At 46.4% G+C, this 22,639-nt stretch overlaps 1 protein-coding gene across 5 annotated transcripts in view; it reads right to left on the bottom strand.

The window, feature by feature from the left end:
* WWTR1 (WW domain containing transcription regulator 1) overlaps positions 1-22,639 on the bottom strand; it is a 179,604-nt gene that overhangs the window by 61,979 nt on the left and 94,986 nt on the right. For all 5 annotated transcript variants that reach the window (XR_009451884.1, XM_059688161.1, XM_059688162.1 and 2 more), the window contains exon 3: positions 11,375-11,511. Coding sequence is in view for 4 of the 5 variants with exons in the window: in XM_059688161.1 (XP_059544144.1) it covers positions 11,375-11,511 (137 nt within the window). In the remaining variant the exon portion in view is untranslated. The remainder of the gene's footprint in view (positions 1-11,374; positions 11,512-22,639) is intronic.

Here is a 22,639-nt window from a genome sequence, read left to right as displayed (position 1 = left end):
CTCTGTTGGTTGGAGTGTTGTCCCATAAACGAAAAAAGATGCTAATTCCCAGTGAGTCAGAACACATACTTAGGTTGTTGTTTGATTCTTGATAGGGGCGAGTACAGGAGATAGCTGATGGATGTTTGTCTCTCACACTGATGTCTCTCTCTGTCTCGATCTCTTTCCTTTCCTCTCTCTCTAAAATCAATGAGCATATCCTCGGGTGAGGCTTTAAAAAAAAAAGTTAAAAAACAACAACATGGAGACATGTTAAATTGCTGCATAATTTCAGTATGCATCTTCTTCACAAATTCCCTGTCAAAGATGTGACAGTGAAGCAGCCAGGTCACAAGCTACTGCTGTCTGGGGTTAAAGATTATTTTCATAGTGTGTAAGCAAAAGTGCCCAAAGTTACAGGAACTATGGCTGGGTTTTCTTGAGGGGGGAGCACACACAGGCTCTGCCTTCAATATATATAGGGACCAGAAACGTGAGGGAAAACAAGGCTACCAGCTAGAAATGAGGTGTGTTTTTAATTGAATTTATTGAGGTGACATTGGTTAATAAAATTATATAACTTTCAGGTGTACAATTCTATGATACATCATCTGTATATTGTATTGTGTGTTCACCACCCCAAGTCAAGTCTTCTGCCAACACCATTTATCCCCTCTATATCTTCCTTCTACCTCTGCCATCCCTCCCTTTTTCTCTGGTAACAATTAGTTTTAACAAGGCATATTTTGGGGGCCTTTCTCTAGTCCAAGTACCAAGGCACGGACAACCCTAAATACTCAAAACAACTTTTATGAGGCAGATACTCTCATTGCCCCATTTTACAGATAAGGAAAAGGAGACTCAGAGGGTTAAATAGCAAAAGCAACTCGTAAATATCTAACCCAACAGAAACTCAGTTCTGACTTCAAGTTCTTCCCATTAACCACTAAAGAAAAAGGTCCCCCAAGAGATATATGAAAACATGCTCAAAGTCACTAACCATCAGAGAGATGCAAATCAAAACGACAATGAGGTGCCACCTCACACCTGTCAGAATGGCTATCATCAACGAACGACAAGTGTTGGCGAGGATGTGGAGAAAAAGGAACCTTTGTGCACTGCTGGTGGGAATGCAGACTGGTGCAGCCACTGTGGAAAAGAGTATGGAGTTTCCTCAAAAAAATTAAAAATGGAACTCTCATTTACCCAGTAATCCCACTTCTAGGACTATATCCCAAGAAATCAGAAACACCAATCAGAAAGGACATATGGCCCAGCCAGCATGTCTCAGAGGTTGGGCATTGACCTATGAACCAGGAGGTCAGGGTTCAATTCCAGTCAAAGGCACATGCCCGGGTTGTGGGCTCAGTCCCCAGTAGGGGGCAAGCAGGAGGCACTGATCAATGATTCTCTCTCATCATTGATGTTTCTATCTCTCTCTCCCTCTCCCTCTTTGAAATCAATAAAAAAAGATTAAAAAAAAGAAAGGACATATGCACCCCTATGTTCATAGCAGCACAATTTACAATAGCTAAGATTTGAAAATAGCCTAAGTGCCAATCAGCAGATGAGTGGATTAAAAGCCTGTGGTACATCTGCACAATGGAATACTACACTGCTATAAAAAAGAAGGAACTTTTACCATTTGCAACAGCATGGATAGACCTGGAGAGCATTATACTAAGCGAAATAAGACAGTCAGAGAAAGATAAATATCACATGATCTCACTCATTTGTGGAATATAATGAACAAGATAAACTGATGAACAAAAATAGATCCAGAGACAGAGAAACACCAAACAGACCATCAAATCTCAGAGGGAAGGGGAGGGTGGGGAAGAGATCAACCAAAGGACTTGTATGCATGCATATATTAGCACTAGAGGCCCAGTGCACAAAAATTAGTGCACTCGAGGGGGGGGGGCAGGAAGGTCCCTCAGCCCGGCCTGTGCCCTCTCACAGTCTGGGACCCCTCAGGGGATGACCATCTGCTGGCTGAGGCCTGCTCCCCAGGGTATTGGGCCTAAGCTGGCAATCAGACATCCCTCTGGCAGCCCAGCAGCCATCGGGGGATGTCCACTTGCCAGTGGGGAGCAGACCTAAGCTGAAGTCGGACATCCTTAGCGCTGCTGAGGAGGCAGGAGAGCCTCCCACCACCAACGCTGTACTGGCAGCCATCAGGCTGACTTGTGGCTGAGCAGAGCTCCTCCATGTGGGAGCTCACTGACCACCAGAGCAGGCAGCTCCTGCATTGAGCGTCTGCCCCCTGGTGGTCAGTGTGTGTCATAGTGACCAATCATTCCCAGTCTTTCTGCTGTTAGGGTCAATTTGTATATTACCCTTTCACTATATAGGATAGAGGACTGGTGCATGGGTGGGGGCCGGCTGGTTTGCCCTGAATGGTGCCCTGGATCAGGGTAGGGGTCTCTACTGGGGTGCCTGGCCAGCCTGGATGAAGGGCTGATGGCTGTTTTTGGGCTGCCCGCACCCCCTCAGGGTGGGGGTCCCCACTGGGGTGCCTGGCCAGCCTAGGTGAGGGGCTGATGGCTGTTTTCAGGCTGCCCGCACCCCCTCAGGGTGGGGGTCCCCACTGGGGTGCCTGGCCAGCCTGGGTGAGGGGCTGATGGCTGTTTTCGGGCTGTCCGCACTTCCTCAGGGTGGGGGTCCCCACTGGGGTGCCTGCCAGCCTGGGTGAGGGGCTGATGGCTGTTTTCAGGCTTCCCGCACCCCCTTCAGGGTGGGAGTCCCCACTGGGGTGCCTGGACAGCCTGGATGAGGGGCTTAGGGCTGTTTTCAGGCAGGCCAAGTCTGCAACTGAAGCTCCCAGTGTCTCCTTTTTTTCTTTTTTTTTTTATTCTGGGATTTATTTACCTTCTGTAATTGAAACTTTGTTGCGGCTCCAGCTCTGAGGCCGGCTGGCTGAAAGCAGGTATCTGGGGTTTGTTTAGCTTCTATAATTGCAACATTGTTGCTTAGACTGGAGCTCAGAGCCCAGCTGCGGCAGGTGGGGAACCTTGGCTTCCTCCATCACTGGAGCAAGCAAGCGTCATGTTCGCTTCAGCTGCCTGACTGCCTGCCTGCTGGCCGCCATCTTAGTTGGTAGTTAATTTGCATATCACCCTGATTAGCCAATGGGAAGTATAGCGGAGGTATGGTTAATTACCATGTTTGTTTATTAGATAGGATTAGAGGCCCTTTGCAGGACTATTCCTGCAAGAATAGGGCTTCGTGCGGCTGGAGCAAAGCAGAGAAGGGAGCGAAACTCGCTGAGGCGGGCTACACTCCTGCTTCAAGCCCCTGCAGCTGGTCTTGCCCTCCCGCTCCCAGCTGCTGCCCCTTCCCCTCCAAGCCATTGCCCCTCCCGCCCCCAGCCACTGCCCCTTATGCTCCCAGCCACAGTGGTTTGGCTTGCCCTCCCGATACCAGTCGCTGGGGCTGGGCTTGCCCTCCTGCACCCATCCTCTGCGGCTGGGCTTGCCCTTCTGATCCCAGCCGCTGCCCCTCTACTCCCAGCCTCTGCCCCTTCCCCTCCAAGCCTCTTCCTCTTCCCCTCCAAGCCGCTGCCCCTTATGCTCCCAACCACAGTGGTTGGGCTTGCCCTCCCAATCCCAGTCACTGGGGCTAAGCTTGCCCTCCCACACCCATCCCCTGGGGCTGGGCTTGCCCTTCTGATCCCGGTGGCTGCAGCTGAGCTTGCTCTCCCGCTCCCAGCCACTGCCCCTCCCACTCCCAGCCGCTGGGGCTGGGCTTGCCCTCCCGATCCCAGCTGCTGCCCCTTTCCCTCCAAGCCACTGCCCCTCCTGCTCCCAGCTGCTAAGGCTGGGCTTGCCATCCCAATCCCAGTTGCTGGGGCTGGGCTTGCCCTCCCACTCCCAGCTACTGCCCCTCCCGCTCCAAGCCGCTGCCCCTTCCCCTCCAAGCCGCTGCCCCTCCTGCTCGCAGCAGCTGAAGCTGGGCTTGCCCTACCACCTCCCGCCTCCCACCTCCGCAGCCTTGACTCCGTTTCTGTCCTCGTGGCCTCTACTTAGCTCCCTTCTCTACTGCTTGGCCTGCATGTTGTCCTCAGTCTTCATTCACAGCTGGTATATGCAAATTAACTACCATCTTTTAGCTTCTATAATTGAAACATTGTATCTTTTGGAGCTGTTGCTTCAGGAGCTCAGAGCTGGGCGGCGGCAGGCGGAGAACCTTGGCTTCCTCCATCACCGGGGCAACCAAGCCTCCTTTTGCTTCAGCTGCCTGGCTGCCATCTTGGTTGGCAGTTAATATGCATATCGTCCTGATTAGCCAATGGGAAGCGTGTCAGAGGTATGGTTAATTACCATGTTTCTCTATTATTAGATAGGATAACCAATGGACACAGACACTGGGGTGGTGGGGGCTTGTCCTGGGCAGTGGGAATGGCCGGGGAGGGGTTGATGAGGGAAAAAGGAGACATATGTAGGTAATATTTTAAACAATAAAAAGAAAGAAAAAAAGAAAAAGGTCCCCTGCCCTCCACCCACCCTCATCACCACCCTAACATCCTAACTGACTTCTTTAGCAAACTCCATTTTTCCCATGTCCATTGTTTTGGATATTATAATAGGACTGGTGTAGAGTCTTTGGATTTTTTCTATTTCATTTTTTTTTAACTCCTTCAAAAAATTTAGTGGTTATCTATACTAATAAAAGGGTAATATGCTAATTAGACCGGACGTCTTCTGGACGTCCTTCCAGACAAAGCCACGGTGGCAGGGGCCAAGGCAGAGGCAGTTAGGAGTGATCAGGTTGGCAGGGGAGGGCAGTTAGGGGCGATCAGGCTGGCAGCGGGGGGCAGTCAGGGACCATCAGGCCAGCAGGGAGAGGTAGTTAGGGGTGATCAGGAAGGCAGGCAGGCAAGCAGTTAGGAGCCAGCAGTCCCAGATTGTGAGAGGAATGTCCCAGATTGGAGAGGGTGCAGGCCGGGCTAAGAGACAACACCCTCCCATGCACAAATTTCATACACTGGGCTTCTAGTTATAAAAATAATACTCATTTTACATATGGAGAAACTGAAACACAATTAAGTAACTTAGCAGAGTCACCAAGCTAGTAATGGGCAGAGCTAGGGTTCAAATTCTGACAGTCTGACCCCCAAGTTCATGTACCCAACCTACAGAAAACCATAGAATCCCAATAAAAGGAGATTTATTGAGGAATTTATTTATCTGTCACTGATTATATCACAGCTAGAGAAATACATGAAATTAGCTATGAATGGTACAGATTCTATCATCTGAGAGTAATATCATTAACTATTAATGATGTATTTCTACATCATTTTCACACATAAATACCTCCCAATGAAGGGATGTGTCACTTGTTATCTTATTTGTCAGCTATATTCTATGAAAAGACCAAACTTCTAGGAGGAAGAGATGGAGGAAAAAGGCAGGGGGAGGATATGTTCTGATCAAAAGGTAAAAAGAAAAAAAAATGCAGTTGATGTAAAACAGAAATAGAAATTTTGAATCATATTCAAAATATTGATTTTTATATACATACATATATATGTTAATATATGCTAATGTATATGGCATAGGTTATATCTATATATATAAAGAGCCAGGGGCCATCACATCCAAAACAACCAAACGGACAACTGAACAAGCTGTGTGGGGCGACCAGGCCAGCAGGGGGGTTAGTGAGGGACAACCAAACGACTGAGCAGCAGGCTGCATGGGGTGATCAGGCCAGCAGGGGGGTAGTGAGGGACGACCAAACAACTGAACACCAGGCTGTGTGGAGTGACCAGGCCGGCAGGGGTGTTAGTGAGGGATGACCAAACGACTGAACAGGAGGCTACATGGGGCGACCAGGCCAGCAGAGGGGGGCAGTGAGGGGCGACCAGGCTGGCAGGGGGGGCAGTTGGGGGCAACCAAGCCAGCAGGGGGGTAGTTGGGGGCAACCAGGCTGTCGGGGGGGGGCAGTTAGGGGTGACTAGGCCAGCTGAGGGGGGCAGTTAGGGGTGATCAGGTCGGCAGGCAGAGGCGGTTAGAGGAGATCAGGCTGGCAAGGGGGCCAGTTAGGGGTGATCAGGCATGCAGGCAGGTAAGCAGTTAGGAGCCAGCAGTCCTGGATTGTAAGAGGGGTGTCCCAGATTGTAGAGGGTTCAGGATGGGCTGAGGGGACCCTCCCTCCCCTTGCACAAATTTCATGCACCAGACCTCTAGTCTATATATTTAAAAAAATCTAAGCGACTGAATGACTGAACAACCAGTCGACCCGTCGCTATGACATGCACTGACCATCAGGGGGCAGACGCTCAACACAGGAACTGCCCCCTGGTGGCCAGTGCACTCCCACAACTGGAGTGCTGCTCAGCTGACTTCCCCATCCCAGCGGCCCACCAGCCTGGCGGCAGCCACTCACTCCCTCAATAGTCCTGCAGGTCCAATCTCTGGAGAACGGGCCAGGCACTGATGGACCGGTGCCGCTAGCACGGTCCCGACAGTGCTGCCAGCCTCTGGGAAGTCAGCCTCAGGCACCATAGCCGCTTCCCCTCCCTAGATGCTCCACAAGGAAGAAACTATATAAAAGTGGCTGCCAGGTGGCTCCTGATAACCAGCATGAACATCAGCAGGATGGGTCTGGATTCTGGGCTGGCAAGGGCATCCCACCGCCTCTGGGCTGATCATGTCCCAGCCCCACCCACAGCCCCCTCGGGCCAGATGCCAGATGCAGGGCTCATGGCTGGCAAGAGCTGCTGCAGCGGTGTGCGCCTCTCCTGATCAGAACTGACTGGGGGTGAGTCCGCAGCAGGTGCAGCGGGGGCCGGGATGAGCGGGAGCGGCAGGCAGCATTGGACTGCAGGTTTCGGTTCGATCCCTGCAGGCCACCACGAGGGACCCCACCCATGCACATATTAATGCACCGGGCCTCTAGTATAATATATAAAAACACTGATATAGACCTATTATTCTAAATCTTAAAAAATAGCAGAGGAAAGAATCTATTCTTTATATTTTTAAAGACTGATAACAAAGGGCATAAACTACAGGCATACCATAGCTTGAAATAAAATGTTCTTAGTAAATAATTTTTTATTAAGACCATATTGTGACTCTCTAAATTGTCCCAATCTTTGGTGCTTACTTTGCATTCCCCAGTATATTTCCATCTACACGACACATCTGTGATTCTTTATAGACTAGGAACACACTTTGTAATGGACAAATACTCAAATATTGTTGGAAAACCCCAGAATGTGTGTCATGAGCAATTTACTACCCCAATTTATTAGAAATCTGGAAAAGTATTTTATTCAACCATAGGTAAACTTATTTCAGACATTCAGATTTCAATTTCTTTTGATGTACTTTACCATCAATTGAGCTGTGTGTGTATGTGCCTGTGCACACATGTGTGTGCATGCGCATGTGTGTAGGCAGTACTTCCTACTTGTACAATTTTTTAAAATTAACTGCAGTGTTTTATGTACTAGTAACACACTAATATCTAAATATCTATCAGTTTGGGGGCTGATTAAATAAACTAATTATAGCAGACCAACATGTTGAGCTATTAGTTAATTTTTTAAAAGAATGAGGCAGCTCTAAATGCACAGATATAGAAATGGAAAAGGCAAGGTGCAGAACAGTGGGTATAATATGCTAGCATTTGTATGTGACTGAAAACATTGGTTGACTCCATGCAACATATAAGGGACAGGGGATTGGGATCAGACAAAGACTGACTTTTTGAACACTTCTTTGAATGAGTTAATTTTTTTCAACCAGGTTCATAAAAGATTTTTTTCTATTATAGTGATTATAAAGTTAAGGTTAATACTTTATAATTAGTTTTTATAATTTTTAATGAAAATTAAATGTTTAAAGAAACCTCGAAACTACTCTAATTTACCTAATATGTGGTTTCTTTACTGCATTTGCATCTGCTTTCTATGTGAGCTTTTATATATTGGGGATAAATGACTCATGGGAAGTTTTGGGTTACCACTGCTGGTAGAAGCATTGATACCATTTTCCTTGATCTGCCCTTTAGACAAGTAACACAACAGAGGTTATCCCAAGTAATTTGCTTTTTGGATATATTTTACATCTGCAAGCTTTAAAATGGTAGGTCCAAACTTCCTGCAAGAACAGACTGCATATTTACTTGAAGCTAACCTGGGTCTACTTAAGTTCATGTTCACTTTGGCTAAGCCAGGGTATGGGGGCAGGGTGTCTAGCAAAAAGACTTCCATTCCTGCCAATCTAACAGGAGCTTCTTTTTACTTTAAAGTTAACTATTCTGTGTATAAAGCAGTATCTAGACATTTGATCTTAAATGGGAATGTTGTCTGAAAATGGTACCATCTTTTAGAAAACTTTAAAATTGCCATCTTATTTTTAGCCTTTGTGGGATGGGGAGAATGACTACAACAAAAGCTGATTAGTTCTGTTGCTACAGTATATTAATTCACATCTGGTTATCTCTACTGGGCAGAATTTTAGTTTTATGAAGTAAAGGAAATTAGCAAAAGATAATCTCTTCTCAAATATAAAATCACACTTAAACATTCTAAATGAAATGGCAAGTGAGTCAATTATCCCAGAGCAGGTATAGGAGAAGCCACCTGCAGGTTATATAATGATAGAATGCATTCTAAAATCAAACCAACCTCGGTTCAACTCCAGCTCTGCTATCCGCAAGTGGTGACTTTGAGCAAGTTTCCTATCTATAAATGGGAATGCTGTCACTTCTTGTAGGACTGTTGAGAGGATTTAAGGAGATAAAGCAAGAAAACACCTACCCTGGTATCAGTCACATATCATGCAAAAAAAAAAAAAAAAAAAAAAGAAAAAGAAAAAGAAAAAGAAAGAAAGGAAAATGATTCAAGACCAGAATTGTACTCTTTTGCAGTCTTCAGGGACCAAATTCACAGAAAGTGGCTACATGCCCTCCTCCTTGCTTTGGTCTGGATGAAGACAAGAGGCCTGTGTGATTTTTCAAAGAACTTCAAGAAAGGAAGTTGGAAGGGAACCAAGGTGGCGGCATAGGTAAACACCGGAGTTTGCTGCCTCGAACAACCACTTCAAAAATACAACTAAAAGACAGAAAAGACATCATCCAGAACCACAGGAAAGCTGGCTGAGTGGAAGTTCTACAACTAGGAGGAAAGAGAAAAGCATACCAAGGCTCGAAGGAGGTGCAGTGCTGAAGTAAAATACTAAGGTGCGGAGTGCATGCGGAGTGGGCTGGCGGCTGAGGGCGTGGTTGTCCTTTTCAATCGGGAGGGAGTCTTAGGCTCTGAGCTCCAGTTCCGGGCAACTCTCTAGGGACCCAGACTCAAACGGGAGAAGCGGGACTGTCTGGCATCGGTCGGAACTCGAGGGCAGCTTTCTCTTCGAGGGGCTGGCAGCAATTACCGGGACATTGAGAAGCAGAGCCTCTGAGGGCAAGACTGAGAGTAGCCATAACTGCTAGCCCTGCCCTGTTGATCCTGTGGGACCCGCCCCACCAAAGCCCTGCAGGGAGACTTTTGCTGGGTAGCCTCAGGCAAAGGCTAGATTAGCACCTCCCTACAGATCCAGGAGCCAGGAAGCCCAGAGGTCAGAGTGGGACCATCCGGTTTGCAGCTCTGTGGAACCATAAAAGACACACTCAGGGGGTAGACTCAGTGAGCACCAAAGCCCCATCAAATCAAGTCTAGCCCCAGAGGGGTGTCTCCAGCACAGAAGTTCTCCCACTGCAGACACAGCTGATTCTCACAGCCAATTGGCCTGGAGGTCAATTCCTCACAATGATAACTACAACAATCAAGGCTTAATTACAACAAGACTGTGCACAAAGCCCACAAGGGGGGGAACCAAGAGTATCTACCTCAGGTAATTGGGACACTTAGCACAAAAAGGCACTCTATCGACACAGTGAAGCATAAAAAATGCCGAGACAAAGAAACAGGACACAAACGACAGAATTGGAGGAAAGCAAACTGCTGGATATAGAGTCCAAAACCACACTTTTAAGGTCTTTAAAGAACTGTCTAGAAGCTGCCGATAAATTTAATAAGGCCCTCGAAAAGACTGGTGAGACCGCCGATAAATGTAGTGAGATCTTCAAGAAGACTGGTGAGACCGCTGATAAATGTAGTGAGATCTTAAAGAAGACTGGTGAAACCCTTGATGTTGTGATAAAGAACCAACTAGAAATTAAACATACACTGACTGAAATAAAGAATATTATACAGACTCCCAACAGCAGACCAGAGGATCGCAAGAATCAAGTCAAAGATTTGAAATAAGAAGAAGCAAAAAACACCCAACCGGAAAAGCAAAATGAAAAAAGAATCCAAAAATACGAAGATAGTGTAAGGCGCCTCTGGGACAGCTTCAAGTGTACCAACATCAGAATTATAGGGGTGCCAGAAGAAGAGAGAGACCAAGATATTGAAAACCTATTTGAAGAAATAATGACAGAAAACTTCCCCTACCTGGTGAAAGAAATAGACTTACAAGTCCAGGAAGCGCAGAGAACCCCAAACAAAAGGAATCCAAAGAGGACCATACCAAGACACATCATAATTAAAATGCCAAGAGCAAAAGACAAAGAGAGAATCCTAAAAGCAGCAAGAGAAAGAAAATCAGTTACCTACAAGGGAGTACCCATACGACTGTCAGCTGATTTCTCAACAGAAACTTTGCAGGCCAGAAGGGAGTGGCAAGAAATATTCAAAGTGATGAATACCAAGAACCTACAACCAAGACTACTTTATCCAGCAAAGCTATCATTCAGAAGTGAAGGCCAGATAAAGAGCTTCACAGATAAGAAAAAGCTAAAGGAGTTCATCACCACCAAACCAGTATTATATGAAATGCTGAAAGGTATTCTTTAAGAAGAGGAAGAAGAAGAAAAAGGTAAAAATACAAATTATGAACAACAAATACACATCTATCAACAAGTGAATCTAAAACTCAAGTGAATAAATAATCTGATGAACAGTATGAACTGGTAATTGTAATAGAATCAGGGACATAGAAAGGGATTGGACTGACTAGTCTTGGGGGGAGAAAAGGGTGTGGGGGTGAGGGAAGAGATTAGACAATAATCGTGCACCTATGGATGAGGACAGTGGGTGGGGAGTGAGGGTGGAGGGTGGGGTGGGAACTGGGTGGAGGGGAGTTAGGGTGGGAAAAAAAGATTTAATTAAAAAAAATTAAAGATTTAATTAAAAAAAATAAAAAGAAAGGAAGTTGGAGGAGAGGCCAGACCAGTAGTGTAAACCCTACCCTAGGGTGAACTGTAGCAAAGAGGATAAGTAATGCAGCCAAAGGCAGGAAAAAGTGCCCTCTGGGTGCACAAATGGGCACCACGGCAAGCAGAGCCCCGTGATGGAAAACTATATTCAACTCCAAGTCAAAGCATGGCTTACCAAGATTCGGCTGGGACACGGCCATGGGCCTCTGGGGCACTGGTGTGGAAGTGGCAGCAGGGTGGAGACTCATATGATTCAGGGGCTGATTCATCAACTTCCTAGGGTCTTGCCATGTGGTGATTTTTTCTATGTGACTAAAAGAAAGAAAACAATTATCTTTTTAATTTTCAGTATCATTATCCTTATCACCATCACCAATAACAGCACAACAGTCCATGACTTTGGCTCTTCTTCCCTTAGGACCTGCTTCCAAGCAGCTGACCCATTGTACTTGGTTTCATGAAAAGTCAGGTCACTTACCTAGCATCCAAACAAGGCTACACTGGGGATTTTGCAGTGACTCTCTGAACACAAGCCCATTACTAAGCTGTCCCAAAAGCCCCTCTGAAAGGTTTTCTGCCTTACTGGGGACAGACAAGCCCCAGCAGTCCTCACCACCGCCCATGGATCCTGTGTTCCCAGCTCCTCAGGGACATCACTGCCATCCAATTACTGGGACGCCACGGGGTGAGCTCCTATCCAGAAGCAGGGCCGCCAGCCCTCCCACACTCGCAAGGCTCATTTAATTGACACCTCCACCTGTCCTCAGCCAAAGACCAGGCCCTTGAAACCAACCTCATAACTATGACCTTACTGTGTCCTTACTAAGTAAGGCACTGTGAAGTCCATATGGGTGATACATAAAACCCTCGAGAGGCCTATGTTCTGCCGTGCATGGTCACAACTGTGTGACTGAGCAAAGCAGCAGGAAGTACTAGTAAGTGCAGGAGGGCAGGAGCACCAGATTAAGGAGACAGCTCGACCCTGAGGCACAAAGGCCTCTGAGGGAGAAAACATTAGACTTTGAGTCACAACTACCACTGTTTGTCATTATGACTGTCTCAGAGAAAGTAGCACAACAAGCTTCTGCCTAGTTTCTGATATGTCCTTGGAAGGATGGACGGGCAGGCTCTACCTACCTGGCTCCCAACCACATCACAAGTTATTCGGGGTGCCTTATATAAACCCGCACCACTCCATGGCTCCATCTTTTTTAGAGAGGTTATTACATATTTCTTTTACAGATGAGCATATTCGCAGCCTTTTTTTAGGAACTATATCAGAGATTTTCTATGTTTATCAAAGACAGAAAACTGATAGCAGAAACTGAATGCCAGCCCTTTGTTCCAGGCCTTACAATTGGCTGCACTCCCCAACCCAATTTGCAATGCCAACCCTTAGGCACTACTGACCCTGCTAGAAAAGGTCTTTTCTGTTGCTTGTTTCCACATTTATTTATTTATTTATTTATTTATTTGTCGATTGATTGATTGATTGATTGATTGATTGATTTCAGAGAGGAAAGGAGAGGGAGAAAGAGATAGAAACATCAATGATGAGAGAATCATTGATCGGCTGCCTCCTGCTGGGGATCGAGCACACAATCTGGGCATGTGCCCTTGGCCAGAATCCAACCCAGGATCCTTCAGTCTGCAGGCCAACGCTCTATCCACTGAGACAAACCAGCTAGGGCTACATTTATTTTTATTTTTAAATACATTTTTTATTAATTTCTGAAAGGAAGGGAGAGGGAGAGAGAGATAGAAACATCAATGATGAGGGAGAATCATTGATCAGCTGCCTCCTGCATGCCCCCTACTGGGGATTGAGCTTGCAACCCAGGCATGTGCCCTTCTTGGTTCGTAGGTCAAGGCTCAACCACTGAGCAATCGGCTGTTTCCTCACATTGAAATGCTGCCACTGGCCCTGCTAAAATTCCTCTTCAGATTTCCCCATCCTAGACTGGAAGCTATTGCCTTGGGGAACTCATCCATTGCCTTGATTGAAAACTTGGATGTATCCCAAGAATGCTTTTTTTTTTTCTTAAATATATTTTATTGATTTTTCACAGAGAGGAAGGTAGAGACATAGAGATTAGAAACATCGATGAGAGAGAAACATCAATCAACCGCCTCCTACACGCCCCCTACTGGGGATGTGCCTGTAACCAAGGTACATGCCCTTGACTGGAATCAAACCTGGGACCCTTCAGTGCGCAGGCCGACGCTCTATCCACTGAGCCAAACCAGTCAGAGTCCAAGAATACTTGAAATGAGTGTGAGTGTTAAAGAGGAGTTGCAGGGGAACAGCCTCGGAAAAGGTGGAACTGCTGCATCTCACTCCTGTAGGAGCATCAGCCGTCTTCAAAGAAATCAATAATGCAGTGGGAGTAATAAAATCAAAGAACCAAAACTATCTTCTTAGCCCTGGCAGGTGGTTGGAATGTCATCCCCACCTACACCAAAAGGTTGTGGGTTTGATTCTAAGTCAGGGCATATATGGGAGGCAACTGATTGATATTTCTCACACTGATGTTTCCCTCTCTCCCTCCTTTCCTCTCTCTCTCTAAAATCATTTAAAATACATATATATATATCCTTGCGTGAGGATTAAAAAGAAAACTATCTTGTTAAGAAAAGAAACAAATAGAGGGGGAAGAGATTGAACTAAAGAGATCAGAATCCATTACCTAAGCATAAAAAAAATGAAAAAAGAACAATGGTTTTAGTTATGCCTTCAGTTTAACAATTGTCATTCTGTTTAAAGCTTTTCATGAAGTACTTTTGTCAACTTTTGGTTCTGTGGAAACTCACAGCCAGCCTGTGGGGAGAGGAGGGGAGGGTTGTAACAGGCCTCCAGAGTGAGAAAGCAATTGCTGAAGACATCAAAGTTAACTAACTTGCTTTGACAAAGTAATTAGAACTAAGAAACCCTTTGACTAACTATTCTTTCAGCACCATACTATTGAAACTTGTTTCCCAAGGTAGGAAGGTCCTGCATAAATACTTTCCACTATAGTACTAGAGGGGAGGAATCATTCTCTCTATCAGGAGCCTTTCTTAGACCCTCTGACACCATGAATAATGATGCTGTGCGAGAACCAGTATAAGCACAGCCCGGTAAGATGGAGTGATGTACATGGAATGGTAGCAGACATTAAGGACACTACTGTGGTCAGACACACTCAGCTACCAGTCAGTAGTAGGAATCATACAGGAGCTAGAGTGATACACTCCTAAATGCGGGTCCTCCATTCTGCCATTCTGAACAAGTGGGCTGTGAGTCAACAATACTGTAATAACTATGTATGGTGCCAGGTAGGTACTTAAAATACTGGGGGGTGGGGGGTGGCACTTTGTAAAGTTTATGATTGTCTAACCACTATGTTGTATACCTGCAACTAATACAAACTGATATTCAATGTAAACTGTAACTGAAAAATAAAATACATTTTTTAAATAAAAACATTAAAAAAAAAAAGTGGGCTGTGGCTCCAGGATCTGGAGAGAGCTGTAAGACCCACTCTAGAGGTGAATGAGCCCAGAACTGCCCGTGAGCCTGGCCAGCCTCCACCCCTGGGACAGAGTGCAGGGCTTTCTGGACAAACACTCTGGCCCTCATTCCAATAGGTCTAATCCCAAAGATGTACAATGCGGCCATGGCTTCAAATGCCAAAACTCCCCCAGGACTGTGGGAGCCTCCGAAGCCCACTCTTCAAACTCTATACCCAGCCAATGCTTTTAAAGGAGTTTTGTTCCCAGTGGATTTGTTAATTAAAAGTGTCACTCACAGTATTTTCCAAAGACTTGAGTAAAAGAGGGAGCCTTTCTTAAGTGAGCAATTCTCACTGCTCTGAAACAACTCTGAAAGCCACTCAAATTCTCAGCCACTACAGCCAGTGGACAGGACACCAGCTCTACCCTAAGGCTCGACTTATATGATGGTGGCCAGAGTGGCCCAAGTCTGAATGCCAAATGCAAGGGCATTACTCACAAGTACTCATTAATACATTGCTTATTTTTTTTTTCATTGCTTATTATTTAACCTGAAAACTAAATTCTACTATGGTTCAAATCATTTAGCGCCCCTCACCCCATTCCCAAACGTAGGATAAGCCATTCAGTCTTCCATGCTGCTGTCTCATCTCAGCTGCCTCTCTGAGTTGAGTCGTTTCCTTTCTCGTATTTGTCAGTGTAACCTTACTGCCTGCCAGGACCCACAGTTAGTCAGATTAATCCCCACTCCCCTACTATTCCCACCTCCTTCCTGATTTCACTCCCTTGCTGAAACTACTGCAAGAAAATATCCCTATGCCATCATTAAAAGTCTAATTTCTCTTCAAAATATCTATGTATCTATAAAAAAACATATATTTAAAAAGATCACAAACTTTTATGCTGATATATGCAATGGCTCACTTTTGCTTTTTTTCTTATCTAAACTCTTTTGAACTTTCAAGTTTTTAACAGTGATTATCTATTGTTTTCATAACCAGTAAAAACAAAAATACTTATTAAGTTACAAAAAGACAAAAGGGAAATGATGCATATCTGTCATCATGTGGCCAAAGTAAGAAGGGAAATGGAATCAATTACCGGCTCCATGTTGTTTATATAGAAAAAAAGAGAACCAGATCCTACAAGAAAGAAAAACTGACACCCTCGACCCATCCTCCAAAAAAAAGGATTTTTTTCCCCCTAGACTACAAAAAAAATGCCTGCAGGGTTTCCCTGAGGCCCTGGGTGTGTGGTGGGAAAGGTGTCTATAGCAAAGATAATGGGATGGTATTTTCCTGTTCCTTTGAGAGTCCCTCTGACCACTACTTCCCAAGTTGTCTTTTTCTTTCAGTCACAGAGAGAACAAAACAAATCCTGGTCTCCAACCACATCAGGAGCAAGTGCTTGAATCCCACCCAGGTCCAGAAGAGTTTCAGCCCTCAGGACCTTCAATTGTCCCGGGGTAAGAAAGGTGGGCACTTCTCTGGGAAGATATTTGTCTGGAAATTGTAGCTTATGGGAAATTGTGTTGTGTGAAATAATTTTTCTTTTGTGGATAAATATGTTCTTCAATAAAGACAGAAACTTATTTTATTAAGGAAATTCTGTTTGGAGTTAAAATGTCATTGAAATCAGCCCTACCCGGTTTGGCTCCGTGGATAGAGCGTGGGCCCAGAACTGAAGGGTCTCGGGTTCGATTCTTATCAAGGGCACGTGTGGGAGGCAACCAATTAATGCAGGGGTCCTCAAACTTTTTAAACAGGGGGCCAGTTCACTGTCCCTCAGACCGTTGGAGGGCCGGACTTATAGTTTAAAAAAAAACTATGAACAAATTCCTATGCACACTGCACATATCTTATTTTGAAGTAAAAAAACAAAACGGGAACAAATACAATATTTGTATTTGCATGTGGCCCGGGGGCCGTAGTTTGAGGACCCCTGAATTAATGTGTCTCCCACATCTGTGTCTCTCCCCCTCCATTCCACTTTCTCAAAAACTCAATGGAAAAATATCTTCTGTAAGGATTAACAAAACAAAAAAATGTCATTGAAATCAGCAGGAGAGGGGTCAGCATGACCATCTTTTCAGTCACCATTCCCCCTCTGCCTGGACCCTCCCATCAGCCTGCAGGGGATTGTTAATTTAGCTGAGCAATTCTTGCCAGCCTCCTTATGTCCTTTCACCTGGATGATCACAAAAGCCTCCAGTCTTCCTAGTTTTCCTCCCACCCTCCACCCTAAGTGAGTAGTACTTTTACTTCAGGGGCAAAGGGGACCAAGGGCCCAGAAGTGACTTGGGTCCATATAGGCAGCCTCCTGTGAGATACTCTGGGCCCTGGAAAGACCACAGTCTTGAGCTCACACATACCTGAGTTTTAATGCTAGCTCTGACCTTGTGTCACCTGAGTAAGCCATTTAACCCATCCTAGTCTCAGTGCCTGTATCCATGAGAGTAGGTAAAAAAGTAAAAATAATAAACACACCAGCTCCTTGTTGTGGAGGTAAAACAGGTCTGTTCTGGGAGACCACAGATTTCTGAACCAGTTATCTGGGCTCCCCTTGCAGCATGGAAGGCAGCTGCTGCCTTCCCAATGTAACTGGACAATCAATGGGTCCAAGCTGCCTTTCACTACCTGAGCCAACTAAGCAGAGACAGGGTTGAATCACATATGAGTGTTTATTCCAATAATGCTGGCAGTATGGGGAAAGCAGCAGGTCATCTGCTCTACACCCCAACATAATCCAGCTGCTTATATTGGGTACAAGGACAAAGACTACATAAGGATGTAGGCAAAAAGGACAAATGGGCAGTTTACAGGTATGCAAAGGGCTGGGGATCTTCAAGGGCTTAGTAATATGCAAGGACTGGAGTCTTCAAAGGGCTGGCAATTCTGGATTCTGCAACAAGGTTGTTAATCTTTCCATGAGAATTGGCAGCTCCAAATGGAGAGGATGGGCTGTCTTTCCAGGTGAGCTCTGAGGTCTCCAGGTCCTGGGTGCAACTGACAGCCAGGTTAGAATGTACCTTCTTTATTCAGAATAAAACAATCGTAATTAACACAGCATGATTAATATTTCTTATAATTATAGCTGGTCCCCAATATTCTATTTCTGTCCCTATCACCAAGGCTGGCAATGCTCAGTTCAAGTTTATTCAACAAGTGGGGACAGTATACCGATTGTGTGTGATGTACTAGGTTAAGTATAAAAAGGAAAAGCATTTTGTAAATGCAAAAAAAAAACCCTGACTAGTAGCAGAACCATTAAAGGCAAAGATAAAATCTTATCTGTAAAACTAGAATCCACTGGCCTCTCAGAGCCCAGGAAAAGGCCTAGTATTTTCGATGAATTTACCCTCTACCAACTTTATGGAAGGAAGTCACATAACAAAGATTCTGAAATAGGAGGCCTATGTAATACATTTTGTATTGCTGGAAGCATACAAAAATAGGAATAATCATTTGTGGAATATATGAACAACATAAACTGATGAACAAAAATAGACACAGAGACAGAGAAGCATTGAACAGACTGTCAAACTTCAGTGGGAAGGAGGGGGAGGGGGGCGCTGGGGGGGCGGGGGGAGGGAGGTAGGAGATCAACCAAAGGACTTGTATGCATGCATATAAGCATAACCAATGAACACAGACACTAGGGGGGTGAGGGCATGTGCTGGGGGGTGGGGGTGGCCGGGGGGAGGTCAATGGGGGAAAAAGGAGTCATATGTAATACTTTAAACAATAAAAAAAATAGGAATGATTATGAGTGCTTAATTTTGAAAGAATTTAGAATTCTTAGCAACATAATCTGCTTGCTTATTTCCATGGGCAAAGATTTCATCTTTAAATATAAGCCTTTTTACTCCCCAACCTCTTCCCCCACCCCTGCTTTTTTAATATATTAGTTTCACATTAGTGTCAGACATTACTCAGGGCTCCCTATCATCAACAGAGTTGTTAGGACAAGACTTGGAGTCAGCCTCCAACCTGCCTCTTCGTTCCCACCACAACCTAGTATAGTGGTTAGAGAACCAGCCAATGGGATGGGAAGTTAAAATCGGCTTGGGTCATACAACCAACTCTGACTGCTTCCAACTCAATTCATAAGTGCCACTCCACTTCATCCCCTGACAATCCCAGTTTCTTCTTAACCTCTCCCTTCACTATTTCTTTTTTAGGGGTGCTGATATTTCTTTTCCAATGGAACATAAGCTCTTTTGATGACAGAAATGACCCTATTGGACAAAGCAAAGTGTTCTTCCCATAGCAGGCATCTGAAAAGCAATACTGCTGCAATACTCATAATATTCACAAGTCCAGTTTAGGATATAAGTAAGTTGTCTTATTTTTTTAAATCAGGCATTAAAAACCTTCTTTATTTACTAGGCCCATGGTCGGCAAACTGCAGCTCGCGAGCCACATGCAGCTCTTTGGCCCTTGAGTGTGCCTCTTCCTAAGCCTTAGGAGTACCCTAATTAAGTTAATAACAATGTACCTACCTATATAGTTTAAGTTTAAAAAATTTGGCTCTCAAAAGAAATTTCAATCGTTGTACTGCTGATATTTGGCTCTGTTGACTAATGAATTTGCAGACCACTGTACTAGGCCAATTCACCACCCTATTAGTGTTATAACCAATAATCATAAACTGAAGATTGCCTGCTTTAAAACTACTAACTGAAATAGGTTTGCAGCTTGCTTGTTGTGACCAGTTCGATTAAACCCATCAGTGTTAAAAATGAAAACTGAAACAGACTTGCATGAGAGTGATAATTTCCGAGGTAGGGCTGGCCAAGCAAATTTGACCCATTGTCAAAAGACAACAAATGCTATACCAATGCTTACTCCTGGACCAGATGGCAAGAATTGTTGCCCAAGACTCATATTAACATTTTTAAATTTCCTTCAACTAAAATTCAAATTCAAATACGCAAAAGCTGGTTTACCTTTTTGTTCTATTTCAAGGATAAATGCCTGTGTTTCAATTAAATTAAACATGCTAGTGAAGCATAGTGGTCCCTCCTTTGGAAAAATGGTGGTTTGAAACTGCTGTTTGAACTACTCTGTCATTCTTAGTCTCTTATTCTGTAGGTCAACTCTGTTATTTTTGACTGTAAAATAACTTTGTTTTAAGCTTGAATAATAGAAAAGATAAACTTAACTGTCTGACCTTGCAAGCTAGCCATCTAAAGGGGCTGATACACTGATCTAATCTAATGAAAGAGAAACATGCAAATTGACGGCACCTCCGCTACGCCCAAGCCACACCCACCAACCAATCAGAGCGACTATATGCAAACTAACCCAACCAAGATGGTGGCCGGCAGCCACGGAGCTGGAGCAAGCAGGAGGCTTGGTTGCCCCGGCAATGCAGGAAGCCAAGCTTCCCACCTGCCCTACCCAGCTGTGGCTGTGGCCTCCGCTCAAGGCAACAAAGTTTCAATTATAGAAGATAAATAAATCCCAGATACCTGCTTCCATCTAGCCTCCACTGGGAGCTTGGATGGCTGGGGGCCATGGCCAGCCTGCACACAGCCACCAGCCCCTCACCCAGGTTGGCCAGTCACCTAGCAGGACCTCCCTCCTTGAAGGGGGTGTGGCCAGCCTGGAAACGGCCCTCAGCCCCTCACCCAGGCTGGCCAGGCATCCCAGTGGGACCCCCACCCTGATCTGGGACACCCTTCAGGGCAAACAAGCCGGCCCCCACCCATGCACCAGGCCTCTATCTACACTAATAAAAGAGAAACATGCAAATTGGTGTCACTCCGCTACCCTTCCCATTGGCTAATCAGGGAGATATGCAAATTAACTGCCAGCCAAGATGGCGGCCGGCAGCCAGGCAGCTGATGCGAACAGGGAGCTTGCTTGCTTCAGTGACGGAGGACTCCCACGTTCCCCGCCTGACTTGTCGGCCTCTCAGCTGCAACTCTAAGCAACTATGTTGCAAATATAGAAGCTAAACAAAGCCCCAGAAACCTGCTTTATTCAGCCAGGCTTCAGCCAGCCGGACTGCAACATTGTATCAAATACAGATGGTAAACAAAGGCCAGAAACCTGTTTTCAGCAGCCGAGGCCTCAGAGCTAAAGCTGGCCCAGAATAAAAAAAAAGAAAAGAAAAAAAGGAGCGGTTTGGAGCTTCAGTAACCCATCAGCCTGAAAACGGCCCTCAGCCCCTCAGCCAGACTGGCCAGGCACCCCAGTGGGGACTCCCACCCTGATCCAGGACACCCTTCAGGGCAAACCAGCCAGCCCCCACCCGTGCACCAGGCCTCTATTCTATATAGTAAAAGGATAATATGCCTCCCAGCACTGGGATCAGCGTGACGGGGGGCAGCGCCCAAAGCCCCTGATCGCCCTGCGGCTCTGTGTGTGACAGGGTGCAGCGCCCTAACCCCCTGATCAGCCCTGCTCTGTGTGTGACAGGGTGCAGCGCCCCAACCCCCTGATCAGCCCTGCTCTGTGGGTGATAGAGGGCAGCGCCCCAACCACCCCCCACGGGCCCTGCTCTGTGTGTGACGGGGTAGAGCCATAACCTCCCCATCGGCCCTGACCTGAGTGTGACAGTGGTGGCGTCCCAACCCCCTGATCCGCCCTGCTCTATGTGTGACAGGGGCGGTGCCCCAACCCCCCTGATGGGCCCTGCTCTGTGCGTGACAGGGGGGAGCTCCCCAACCCCCTGATTGACCCTGCTCTGTGGGTGACAGGGTACTAAGCCACAACCCCCCTGATGGGCCCTGCTCTGTGCATGACAGGGGGCAGAGCCCCAACCCCCTGATCCGCCTTGCTCTATGTGTGACGGGGGGCAGTGCCCCAACCCCCCTGATGGGCCCTGCTCTGTGCGTGACAGGGGGGAGCTCCCCAACCCCCTGATTGACCCTGCTCTGTGTGTGACAGGGTACCGAGCCACAACCCCCCTGATGGGCCCTGCTCTGTGCATGACAGGAGGTGGCGCCGCAACTTCCCTATCGACCCTGCCTTGAGTGTGGCAGGGGGCGGTGCCCCAAACCCCCAATCGGCCGTACCCTGAGCGTGACTAGGGGTGGCATCGCAACCTCCAGATCTGCCCTGCTCTGTGCATGACAGGGGGCGGTGCCCCAACTCCCCAATCGGCCCTGCTCTGAGCCTGACCAGGGGCTGCACCTAGGGATTGGGCCTGCCCTCTGTCACCCGGGAGCAGGCCTAAGCCAGCAGGTCGTTATCTCCCAAGGGGTCCCAGACTGAGAGAGGGCACAGGCCGGGCTGAGGGACCCCTCCCCTCCCCTCCCCTCCCCTCCGAGTGCACAAATTTTTGTGCACTGGGCCTCTAGTCCTATATAATAAAAGGGTAATATACAAATTGACCCTAACAGCAGAACAACTGGGAATGACTGGCCACTATGACACACACTGACCACCAGGGGGCAGACGCTCAATGCAGGAGCTGCCCCTGGTGGTCAGTGAGCTCCCACACGGGGAGCTCTGCTCAGCCACAAGCCAGGCTGATGGCTGCCAGCACAGTGGTGGTGGCAGGAGTCTATCCCACCTCCTCAGCAGCGCTAAGGATGTCCAACTGCAGCTTAGGCCTACTCCCCGCTGGCAAGTGGACATCCCCCGAGGGGTCCCAGACTGCGAGAGGGCACAGGCCGGGCTGAGGGAACTCTCCGCCCCCCCGCCCCCGAGTGCACAAATTTTTATCTTGTACTGATAATAATTCTTATATTCCCATGCCAAGTGTTTGTTCATCCAAGGTTACAGGTGTCTATATAGATATGTACTCAAGGTTACAAATTGTCTGTAAAAATAACTTACACAAGGACCTAAAAGAATATAAAAAGAAAATGGTTCCTCCTTTGGGTGTTCAGAATTTGACAGAGGTAATCTGCTCTGAACCTGTGTGCAATAAAGATGACTCCTAACTAATTGGCTCATTAGGCATCTTGTCCAGCTTGCTGATTTGTGATACAACA

This window comes from Myotis daubentonii, chromosome 3 (genome assembly GCF_963259705.1).
Source record: "Myotis daubentonii chromosome 3, mMyoDau2.1, whole genome shotgun sequence".
NCBI classification, from domain to species: domain Eukaryota; kingdom Metazoa; phylum Chordata; class Mammalia; order Chiroptera; family Vespertilionidae; genus Myotis; species Myotis daubentonii.
This window is presented reverse-complemented; position numbering and strand designations above follow the sequence as displayed.